At 29.2% G+C, this 12634-nt stretch overlaps 2 protein-coding genes across 2 annotated transcripts; both read right to left on the bottom strand.

The window, feature by feature from the left end:
* Positions 1 to 290: 290 nt before the first annotated feature.
* LOC130665979 (cyclin-T1-like) lies at positions 291 to 1301 on the bottom strand. Its single transcript, XM_057466613.1, has one exon. It carries the CDS (start codon positions 1299 to 1301, stop codon positions 291 to 293), a length of 1011 nt encoding a protein of 336 aa, XP_057322596.1.
* A 2974-nt stretch (positions 1302 to 4275) lies between these two features.
* LOC130665342 (ubiquitin carboxyl-terminal hydrolase MINDY-3 homolog) lies at positions 4276 to 12477 on the bottom strand. Its single transcript, XM_057465676.1, has 4 exons — positions 12088 to 12477; positions 9082 to 9744; positions 7007 to 7304; positions 4276 to 4889 (listed from the first exon to the last, which is right to left on the bottom strand). Exons 1-4 carry the CDS (start codon positions 12185 to 12187, stop codon positions 4583 to 4585), a joined length of 1368 nt encoding a protein of 455 aa, XP_057321659.1. The 5' UTR covers positions 12188 to 12477; the 3' UTR covers positions 4276 to 4582.
* Positions 12478 to 12634: the final 157 nt, after the last annotated feature.

The raw sequence follows: 12634 nt of genomic DNA on the forward strand, positions 1-12634 counted from the left end.
AATTGTTGTATATGTATACAATCTGTATACTGACTTTCTTAGTACTGAATTTAAATTCAATAAAATTATTAATGTTTTAGAAAACATTGAAGAGAGATTTACGTTTTGATAAATTTGGTGGCCCTGAAAAGGGCCATTTAGTTTTTTGAGGATAAGGAATTTTACTTAGAGCTAGTATATTGGGTAACAGAATCGGTTCCTGTACTGACAATAAATAATTTAATAAATCCTCTAATAATACAAAATTATTTACAAATATTCACAATTGTGATTAAATTGTCTTAGTAGACTTAAGACAATTTACATTTTTTAGCAGGTGAAAAATTACCATCAGTATCAGTATCTATTTTCCGTTTCTGACTGAAATTATCGATAGTTTCAATTGTCATATTAAGATCAACTGAAGTTGCTGGAGTCATTTGAGTATTCCTACTTTCAATTAAATTATCCTGCAGCACTTTAGCTGTCTCTTGATCCGACGAAATAGAGCTCCGTACTTGGCAGTTGGTCGAAGTCAATTGGCCAGTTGGAGAACTGTTCAATAAACACATCACCCAGTTCTTAATTCGTGATGGAATTTTATTTAAAATTTCGCTGAATTCCTTATCCATTTCAACAAACAGATCATTCGTGACTTGGCAATCAAGAAGCCAAAACCAAGGATTCCCATCGATGACTTCCGGAATCTTCCACTTAGACGATTTAATTATCAAATATATACAGAAGCATGCCACAACTGCCGGTTTATATTTGACGCACATTGACGTCAGCTGCAAAGTGTAAGTTGCTAACTGCAGAAAAATTTGGCCAAGTTCCTTGCTAGCATGTATTTTTTTACAGAAATTCAGAATATAAGCATGCGGGTGACTCATATCCATATCGAACTCAAATGTTATCAGGAAAATGTTCTCGTTCATAATTATCGAGTTAGCATTCTTCCGGTACTCGGCAGTGGTGGTGTCCAGCGTGTAATTGTCGACTCGTTTCAAACACATATGAAGAGCTCTGATCACGTCTGGTAATTTTTGTGGCTCTTCTTCGACCTTTGCCGCCACAAAAATTGCCGTCGCTGCCACTTCATATCTGTGGAATTTGAGCAGTGAATGCTCAGTGTAAAATCTGTGCATGCACACCGTAGCAGTATTTACACTGACTTCAGACAAATTTAGCCGCTTGCCCAAGTCTTTGATCAAATAAGCGGCTTGCTGCTTATAATCCAATTCTTTTTCCGCACTGACACCATCTTTAAAACTTGGAGAGTTCTTCAATTCCTCTGAGTTAAAATACCACTTACGAGCCATGATAACACACAATTATATAGGTCTATAACTTTACTATAAACTTTATTACTTAACAGAAACAGTTGATGAACTTATGAAGTCACACAATTTTTTTATTTTTGTAAACTTGTAATTTATTCTCTGACGAACTGTACGGTATTGAGTTCAAGAATGAAGTGGTGAATATTGTCGAGACACTACAGTTTAAAAGATTTCCGAACAAAGCAGTTAAAGATTTTGTCTTAATGACATTGTCGCTGGTAAGAGTATGGGGATAATGAGTAAGTAAGTTTGGGGTGAAAGAAATGTACCTGAGGTAGCAAAGGTCATTAGACTAATGACGAATGGCAATTATTATGTTTATGGCTATACGAGTTTGTAATATTCTGTTGTTGGACTAATTCATATTTATGGGTCAAGCGACTGATGGTGAATGATAAAGTTCATAATTTAATATTTACGTCAAAGTTTAAAATAATAAATTGAAATTTTTCTGAACAATAGAGAATGGAATCAAACATTGAAGGTGTGCTTGGCAAAGTGGCGATTTGTATTTCGTACTAGAAGGTCGGTGGTAAAATTTTAGTTGTGGCTAACTAGTAAAAACAGCGAAAGGGCTGCACATAATTCTGTTAAATCGCAGGTCCCGCCAAAAATAATAACAATAATTGTCGCATCGGAACCTGCGACCCAATGAAAAAATTTCTTGCAGGAGAGGGGAGAATTTCTCACAAGTGAGTGGCTCGCAGGTTCCAATGAGAATAATAACAATAATAATTGAGTCGGTATTTGCGATCCAATGACAATGCAATCAAAGTCGCGGGAAAAATTACTCAATTTAAAAATTAGTTTATGAGACCAAGAGAGAAAAGTAAGACATTCTTAACCACACGGGTAAACCCCACCTGCCTTCGTGAAGTCTACATATTTTTAACCAGATCTGCAACTGAAAGTTTATTTTTTTGCTTCTGTTTCAATAAAGAAGCTCGCATGCGCGAATTTTTATCGTTTGTTTTCTCATAAGAGATAATTAAGAATCTCTTCCCCCTAAACAGGGCAAGAATGTGAACTTTCGGGGGAGGTGAGATGAAAATAGTATATTATACATCTAGGGAGGAAGGGGAACTAGTAGTCAGGAGAGACAGAACACCCAGCTGCTGCCATAGCAGATCACAGAAGAATATAAGCGCAGCATCTGTAATACGCCCGGAGAGGAACTGCGCCTGATAGTCAGAGTTTCTGATCAGAAAGTTGGTGTAGGGAAGACCGGGGTGTTACGGCCCCCTGGGACACGGCGGCCCCCCTCAAAAATTTGGTAAAAATTTTTTTTTTATTTTCGGTCAAATCATGATATCTCTGATGGTTTAAAGATATTTTAGACTGATCTGCGATATCTGGGACATAATGGACCACCTGAAAAAAAAACTTGCTGCAAAAAAAATTTTTTTTTCTGAACTAAAATGAATTTGAAAAATTTATTGATTGAAGCTCTTTTAGGTCAACAGATTAGGGAAAGGTGGCCTAAAGCGGGTATGTTAACGTTAAGAGACGAGAAAATTTAGTATTTGTATGATAACAATAATGATTTATTTTTTTTTTGATAGAGAATTTATCGAACTTTAAAATCAATAAGCAATATTGTATAAATTTGGATTAATTTATGATTTATTATTAAAATTAAAAAACACTCTCAAAAACCGCTTTGCCCTAGGGGTGGGCCTAAAGCGGGTAATCCGTTCCCTTGATTTTTTCCTTTAATCTGCATATTTCATGAGATATTTAAAAAAAACCGCGATTGTATCGAAAAATGAACTTTGATCGTCCTGAGGCACGTGTTCTTTTTACTTAAAAAAAAAACCAAATTCCCCACGTATTCTTCACTAAAAACAAGCTTTTTATGGGGCGCCTGAGAAAATTTAATTTTTAACGACCACCCTAATGTACTTAATATTATAGTTTTGATAAATTAAAAAAACTTTAAACAAAAACAATATAATGCACAGAGATCTCGGAGTTTTAACCGTAAAATCTGAAATAAAACAATTTAGCATCAACTATGAGACTAGACTAATGTATCACCCCAACACTCTAGCAACAAACCTATTGAACGTCGAGCAATTTAGCAGAAGATTGAAAAGATATAAACCTTCAGATCTAAAAAACCGATTCGACTAATTCAATACCTCGCATGCCATAGAGTTTACCTCCTACACCTGTAATATATGAATCGTTTATTTGAGAAAGCCCTTAAGTCATGTTTTTTACGAAATTGGGTTTTTGGATTTTTGGGTTCTTTGGATGTCCCTCCATAGAAATCAATCAAAATATGCATCAAATCAGCGTTTAAAAAAAAATTAACGGGGGGACAGCAATTTCATTTAATTGAGAAACCCCATAAGTCAATGACTCAAATAAACATATGCAGTTTTAGTTTTACAGAAATCATTTTTTTTTTTTTTATTTAAAATTCGCGTTATTTTGGGAAATTAATTTCAAATGTTGTTTTATTGTTGACTGTTATATGACTAATTAAAATGTTTAAATTAATTATAGTTTTTTGTAATTTCTGAGTTTCAGAGTTCAAATATGTATTTAATACTTCATTTTATCAGTGTAATAAATGATTTGAGTGGAAAAATTTAAAAAAACAATGATTTTATAACTTTTTTTCCGTTTGGCTGAGAAATCCCATGAGTCAATGAACTTTAAATAATTTTTTTAAGTAGTTTCAGTTAAAAAATTAAATTTTTCTTGTTGGGATCTTTTCCAGAGACGCTAACATTATTGTATTCAATTATTTATTTATTATTTTAATGTCAAGTTTTTCCAAAAAAATGTTTTTTGTGTTTCCTGAAAAATTTTGTTTTTTTGACTTATGGGGTTTCTCAAATAAACGATTTATATGTATCATAAAAGTTACTTAATATTAATTAGCAGATTGTAGTTTAAATTAATAATAAAAAAAAAAATCACAATAAATAAATCAATATTATTATTAAATTATTTATTTATTTATATCTCCATAAAAAAAAAGGCATTCATACTTATAATTATTTCTTTTCTTTAAATCTCTACATTCCAATGAATTATTTAATAAAACTTGTGATAATCGCTACTTACATTAATTTATTTTCACTTTATTATATTTTATTTATATTTATGTTAAACTAAAAATAGGACTGAATCAAATAATAAATTTTTCATTATCATTTGCATTTTTTTTTGTAAAAAAAAAGAAAAAGTTTTGTTTACAACAACGAAGAGAATTTAATATAATAATTAATAGTTAAAATAAAATTAAATTAATTTAAGCTAGGTGTTATGTTGCCATTCCACTGCACTTCAATGCTCGGCCATTTGGTTTGCAATACCGTCAGCATTGGATTACTGTCTAAAATACAATTAACTGTACACTCAAGTAACACAGCATCACCGGTATGATAAATAATACGATTATCGGGATTACTACGTGGCAATCCGTTGTAATGCAACAGCGGAAACGTATCTGGACATGTCTGTGGCTCTTCAGGAAAAAATTCATCCATAAATGATGCTAATAATATTATACCCAATGATTCACTATCTAATTTTTTCCTCATTATGTCAACACTAAAAAGAAAAAAAAAACATAGAATTAAATAAATTTTTCAATTTAGACGTAAGCAATAAAGTGTCAACCCACAAAAAATCAATTGTGGATATTTTTACACCAAATAATTATTTAGTAAGTAAAAAATTTTTTTGACGAGTTTAGCGTTAAAAAAAAATTTTTGAACCATGAAGTCAAAAAAATTGTTGACACAAGTTAATTAAGGAACTCGAGTTTAATACTAGATTGCAAAGGGTCATTAATTATAATAAAAATTAAAGTAACGGTAAGGTAAAAGCCCCTTTACCCGCTCAGTACCATTAGACGCTCACTTTAACTGTTTGAGGCGTTTTTTTATAATTTTTATAAAAAAAAATTACAACTAAAAATATTATTATTGATAAATAATTATTTGTGAATCTAAATATATTAAAATATGATGTATCAAATTATTTTATAATAGATTATAAATTTAAATTAAATGACTGTTTTCAAAATCGCGCTCATCCGAGCATTTTTTACTTTGACGTTCATTCGTTAGATTAAATTTAGGTAACGTCAAATTTTTTAAGAATTGTTGTAACTATATCTTATTAAATACATTTTTAAAATTCATGAAATTTTATATTATGAAAGAATAAAGTAGTATAATTTATAAATTATTTGTCCAAATCAATAAACTTATCATAGTTTAATTGATATTGTCTTTGAGCGACTACAGGGCCATGTGCTGATCGAGTAATGGTACATGACAACTTTTAGTGAGCGACTATGGGTACACTCAAGGACCTTATTTAAAAAATTAATAATAATTAATTATCAAGATTATTCTTCAAACTTAAATTTTATTCTAATACTCGAAACTTCAAGAAATAACTATAAAAAAAAATATGGTTTTTCATTTTATTTATTAATTTATATTGAGTGATTTAATCTGACTCCAATGAAAAGTGAGCGGGTATAGGGGCCTTTACTTTACGTTATTGTAAAATACAAATTTAAGTTTTACTGAATATGTCAACAACGTATTTGCTTTTTAGTGACTTGCGATTTTAGCAATACATCGTCAAGTTGCTTCAGATTAATTAGATTTAGTAGCTAAGTGTCATTAATAATTTTGCAAAACTGAGTCAAGTCTTATAAAACGTTTTTGAAAATTAGATTTTAGTTTTTTATATTTCTTTTTAAAAAAGTGCGTTTTCTTGTTTTTTGAAGTGCGTTTTTTGTGGATTTTATTATTTTAAATCCTGAAACTATTATATATTTTTTTTTTATTGAACATTGATCAATAAACGCATATAGAAGCAACTTATGATCGAATAATTTTAAGATAAATTTTGTTAAGAATAATTTAAAATCTTCAAATGCAATTTTCTCAAAATGTCCTCTATGTTGGTTGACACATTCTAAAAAATTATGGTTTAAAAATGGCCCCCGAATGCATTGTAAAGCCGAGTAGTGTGATCCTAAAGTTAGTAGACAATTATCAATTTTTTGATTTTTTTTTCTAACAAATCAATTACGAAAAAAAAAAAAATAAAAATATGCACATGTAGAATATTAATAAAGCTATAGGTGCAATTTTTTGAATTTTTTTTTTTTTACAATTTATCGTTTCTAAAAAAATCAAAAAATTAATAGACGTTGGCTAACTTCAGTATCATTTAAAAATCCTCGGTGTTAATTATCTATCCGTGTAATATTAAGACGGTATAATCTTTTTTTTACACCATTCCGTGCTATTCTAGTTATAATTTTGATTAATGAGCAGCAAATGATCATTGAACATTTTTAACTACACGGAATAAAAAGATATTGGGCGCAAGAAAAATTTTTTCCGCCCCAAGAAAATTTTCGTTTTCAATTCATAATGCAAAAAGTTTCTTAGGGCAACTAAAAATTTTCTTGGGGCGAGTAAAAATTTTTCGCGCCAAGAAATCCTTTTTTTCTTTGTATTTAATCAATAGTAATTAACGCAAAATTATGACTAAATTCAACACGATATTTGGTGTATTTTTCACATCAAAATTTTTACACCGAGTCATTTAAACTACACCGAGTCCAAAAATTTTTTACAGTGCACATTATCACTTATCTACGTCCATGTATTATTAATGAACAAAAATAATAAACTTACTATTCAGTATCAGCGACTAATCCCAATTCAGCAAGAACATCTTGCAACAAATTTGTTGGTATAAAATTATTACCCTCAGGATCAAATTTTTTGAAGATACGTCTCGCTTGTTCAGCGGGAGTTTCCGGGCTCACAAGACGTCGGTCAGTTGAAAATAACACTGTCAAGTGCGTCTCTGATCCTAGAACCCATACTGGGTGCGATGGAGACTTTAGAAATGTACCAACTTCACAGAAACGCAAATGCTCGAGAAACGCTAGAAAACCTACTGCATTCTGCTTGTCTATTCCACGTAATTCTGAAATTTAATTTAATATAATTATTATTTGTTTTTAATTTATTATTAAATAAACAGTGATTGCAATTTTCTATTTCCCATTTAAACAATACGGGGAATTTTTTTTTTTAAATTCGTAATTTTATATCTCATGAGCTAATTATTGTACCGGAAAGATCAATGCGTATTTTTGTAGGAAATTAAAAGCTCTACAAAAAAGGTCTCTTATAATTTTCCGATAAATTTACTCTTTCAAAAGTTATTTAACGTCAAATTTAAATTCATGGAAAATTTCAGTATTATTTAAAATTCCCGCCAAAAATATCAGTTTTATCACAAAATGTCATAGGGCTTTTTTTGTAGACCATTTTATTTCCAATAAATTAACTTTGACCAAGTTTTCGAAATTCGGCAATGCTCTCAAATTATTCGCATTTAAACGTCAATTTCCTAAGAAAAATTGTGTTCTGACATGGTGACCACAGATTTTTGAAACTGAAATTCCCTGACTTTTCCAGGTATTCTAGTAAAATAATTAAAAAATTCCCTGACCATATGTAGTAATATTAAATCATTGAAAATAATTATTTAATTCAAAATAAAATGGTATAAGTCAGTTCAATAAATAATCAAATTTTTTACAGAGTAGGAAATTAAATTCTCTACAAAAAGGTCTCTTGTCTCATACGCTTGAAGTTGATAGAAAAAAAGTTATGGTTGACACTTGGGGGAAAAAATTGAATTTTGAGGATGAAAAAAATTTGTTCATTTTTCATTCGTTGACTAGCAGGATTTCTTTTTTTTTATTATTTTGCAATTAGTTCTCAACGTCAAAGCTCTGTAACTTTTTTTCTATGCGCTCTATTAAAACGACTCTAAGGACCATTTTTAAAGATAATTAAATTTTCTAAAACATAGTAACCACAGATTTTTGAAATTGAAATTCCCTGACTTTTCCAGGTATTCCAGTAAAATAATTAAAAAATTTCCTGACCATATGTAGTAATATTAAACCATTGGAAATATTTATTTAATTCAAAATAAAATGGTACAAGTCAGTTCAATAAATAATCAATCATTGTCGTCACATGAAACTTTATTTTATTATTTGTCAATGTTCATAGGTTTTTTTTATTTACTAAATGAATGATTTTTTATTTTTTATTTTAAGTCTATGATTTTATATAACTTACTCTATAACAAAATATAAATAAATTTTTCATTTTCACTAGAATAAATTTCATAAATAAGAACGTTTTATAGAATATTAATAAAATATTAATCAAGTACGCGAATAATAAATATAGTGAAACTTATTAGTTCAATACTTATGTATACTTTTAATGTTTTTGGTTTTTTAACTTGTCAATATGCATGTTAACAGCTTGAAGATCCTCACAATTGGTTTCTACTAAGACTTTTTTTTCTAACAGCCTTTTTAATTCTGACTGCTTCATTTTTTCGCTATTGGAATCAATTCCTACTAATTTTTTTTTCAACGGTATTACAATCGCATTCACGCCGCGCCACTTTTTGAACAGTTTTGACAGAAAAAAAAATTTATCGGATTTTTTCAGTCAAAAAATAAGAAAGTAAAAATTTTTCCAGCTTTGTGACGAAATTTCCTGACTTTTCCCTGATTTTTCCAGTATATTTATAATTCCCTGACATTTCCAGGTTTTCCAGAAATGTGGCCACCATGAATTACTTTTTATTTTAATAATTTAACAAACTCTAGCTCGTCATTTTACTCTGTAAAATTCTAAACTAAAATAAACTAAATAAAAAAATATCATACCAAGTCCACCAACATTTTGGTCATGATCCCAAACATGTCCAACAGCCCGTCCAGTGAGCATGAGATTAATCAAACTCTGACTGCCATAGCCATAAGTAGAGTCAATGGCCGGTTCACTTGGGTCAGACATTTCATTGGCCATGCCCTCAAATCCTTTGGTACAAACAACAGTATAGAGCAGCAACAAAACACCAAACTGTTCCTTAAACATATCAATTCTCGAAGTGAGCCATTTCTCAACATCGTCCAAGCTCCTGGTCTCCACTATCCTCAGCCTCGAGTGAAAATACTCCGAGTCTCTGTCATGAGCTTCAATGTCATCCCCATCTCCATCTCCATCCCTATCTCTATCTCTGTCTCCATCACCATCGCCATCATTATCACCGTCATTATCATCGTCGTCCTGATCATCATCATTACGATTATGGACAATATGAACCAGCGAATAGTAAGGCGGGTCATCAGCAGCCTGTGATATTATTTCTAATGCCGCTTTAACCAGCAGAGCATCCTGTTTATCACTCGTTATATCTCTCCATGTGTTTGGTGCTCCTTGTAGCAATAAATCTTTTATTATGAATGCTTGTACAGGTGCTATTACTGCACACGGACCGCCTTCCAATTGTACCAATGCCGTTGGTTCATCCTCAGAAAATATAAAACCTTTAAAAATTAATTTATTTTAATATTTATCATCGTAATTAATAATGATCCTAAAGTTAGTAGACGAGTGTGAATGCAGCAGACATGAGACAATTTATAAACTTAAAATAGATAAATTTAAAAAAATGCGCGTACTGATATTTGAATCGTTTATTTAAGAAACCCCATAAGTCATGTTTTTACAAAATTGGGTTTTTGGCATTTTTGGGTTCTTTGGATGTCCCTTCATAGAAATCAATGAAAATATGCATCAAATCAACGTTTAAAAAGAAATTAACGGGCTGACAGCAATTTCATTTAATTGAGAAACCCCATAAGTCAATGACTCAAATAAACATTTGCAGTTTTAGTTTTACAGAAATAATTTTTTTTTTTTTTTATTTAAAATTCGCGCTTTTTTGGGAAATTAATTTCAAATGTTGTTTTATTGTTGACTGTTATATGACTAATTAAAATGTTTAAATTAATTATAATTTTTTGTAATTTCTGAGTTTCAGAGTTCAAATACATATTTAATACTTCATTTTATCAGAGTAATAAATGATTTGAGTGGAAACATTTAAAAAAACAATGATTTTATAACTTTTTTTTCCGTTTGGTTGAGAAACCCCATAAGTCAATCAACTTTAAATAATTTTTTTAAGTAGTTTCAGTTAAAAAATTAAATTTTCCTTGTTGGAATCTTTTTCAGAGACGCTAACATTATTGTATTCAATTATTTATTTATTATTTTAATGTCAAGTTTCTCCAAAAAAATTTTTTTTGTGTATCCTGAAAAATTTTGTTTTTCTGACTTATGGGGTTTCTCAAATAAACGATTCATTTGGGTTACATTTTAATGTTAACTTTATTTTGACATCTCTCAACTGAAAAATGCTACCACTGTTTACATCATTTTACGCTGTCATTTTTTTGTTGTTGTTATTCGCGTGTTAACGTGTCGATTGTTATGCATCAAAGTGCGCTCATTAAATGATAAATGCCTTAAAATAACTTTTGACTTCATTTAAATTGTCTAATAAATCATTGAAATACTTTCAAATATTAAAATTATATATTGTATATATTTGTATAAATCGATAGTAGACAATTATGAGATAGTAGATACATGAAACACTGGTGCATTCCATATCATTGTAAACTGAGAAATTGTATTTCCTTGTTTGATTTATAAAATAAATTAAACCAAAGAAGTAATTTTTCCGTTTACAATAAAATATGCCAAGTACTTTGGTTTTATTTATTGATGTACTTTTAATATCACTTCTATTTATTCCATCGACAATCCCTTAAAAATTCTTAACACTTTGCTAGCATTAAATCAACATAAAAATATTTAATTCGTCAACATTCTGAACTCAATATGTCATCATAATAAAAGTTGTCAATTTATTGCCTTTATGGTATCAAAAAACTAATTGCTGTTTGACAACAAAAGGTTGCATAGTGTGATCCAAAAATTACTAAAATGTTATCAAAAAGTTGAGAAATTGTTACCAGAAAGTTGTCTTTTTGAAACATAAAAAAATTAACTTTTGGCTCGATATTAGTAGTGATATTTGTTGAAAAAAATATAGATTTTTACATCGCAAAATAAGTGGTAACATTTCCGATACAAAGTAACATTAGACCACTTGAGATACTTTTAATTTCCCTACAATTTATTCTATCGACCTCTTAAAAATCCTTAATAATTTGCTAGTAATAAGTCAACATAAAAATATTTAATTTGTTAACATAAAGATAACATTCTGAACCCGATATGTCATCATAATAAAAGCTGTCAATTTGTGACCTTTTTGGTATAAAAAAACTAATAGCTGTTTTTCAACAAAAAGTTACAAAGTGTAATCTATAAGATGACAAATTGTCACCATAAATTTATCTTTTTGAAACATAAAATTGTCAACTTTTAGATGGACATTCATTATAATTTTTTCTATTAAAAAGTTTATTTTCTGGAACGCAAAATAAAATGTCAACACTAGATGTGACCGTTTTGTCAGGAATAAATTAACATTTGGCCACTTGGAATTCTACTTACATTTTATTTATTTATTCAAAAATTAAAAATTGACAATTGTCAGCTAAATTCACACCCATAGTTAGTAGACAATTAAAAATTTTTGGATTTTTTTTTTTCAACATAAATTACAAAAAAAAAAAACTAAAAATATGCACATGTAGAAAATAAAAAAAACTGTAAGTGCACTTTTATGAAAAAGTGTTTTTTTTTGTAATTTGTTATTTTGGAAAAAATCAAAAAATTGTTAGATGTCAGCTGGTTTTAGTACAATAATTAATAATATATTTGTATTAATAATTGAATTTAAGGTTACAAACCTTGTGCCCAACGATTGAATACTTCTTCCTTAACACTATTACCCCATAATAATTTTTTTATTTGAATGACGGCTTCGTTAATGCTCGAAGGATCAGCCATAATATCTAATTTATTTTAATTATTGTTATTGTTGTTATTATTTATTTATTTATTATTTAATAATTGTCTCTAATTAACTGGTTTTGGTGGTGGTATTAACTGCTTATGGGTAAACTATTAAGTAATACGATAGTTCATTATTTACTACGTATTTAAAACTAGTTTTATTAAATATAATAATTAGTAATTGTTTGTGTTAATTTTGTTAAATAAACTATATTTTAATATGTATTTAATAAACTATATTATTATTTTAGTGACAATATTTTAACCTATATATTTATGAGTGAATTATTTTTTTTTTCCCGAGACAGCCATTGAGGAATTGTAAATTGGCACCATCGGTTGATGACGCGGGAAAATGATTTTGAATTTCAATAGGCCGCGTAAATTTGAAATTTTGAGGGAAATTTGTGAATCCCCTGTTTAAAAAAATCCATGTGGGAT

Source organism: Microplitis mediator, chromosome 3, assembly GCF_029852145.1.
Source record: "Microplitis mediator isolate UGA2020A chromosome 3, iyMicMedi2.1, whole genome shotgun sequence".
Lineage (NCBI taxonomy): Eukaryota > Metazoa > Arthropoda > Insecta > Hymenoptera > Braconidae > Microplitis > Microplitis mediator.

Coding starts and splice junctions, on each gene's coding strand:
- LOC130665342 (XM_057465676.1), bottom strand. CDS start 12,187: ATGGCTGATCCTTCGAGCATTAACGAAGCCGTCATTCAAATAAAAAAA. Junction 9,745..12,087: donor ATTCAATCGTTGGGCACAAG/GTTTGTAACCTT, acceptor TAATTTTTAAAG/GTTTTATATTTTCTGAGGAT. Junction 4,890..7,006: donor TTAGTCGCTGATACTGAATA/GTAAGTTTATTA, acceptor TTTTCTTTTTAG/TGTTGACATAATGAGGAAAA.
- LOC130665979 (XM_057466613.1), bottom strand. CDS start 1,301: ATGGCTCGTAAGTGGTATTTTAACTCAGAGGAATTGAAGAACTCTCCA.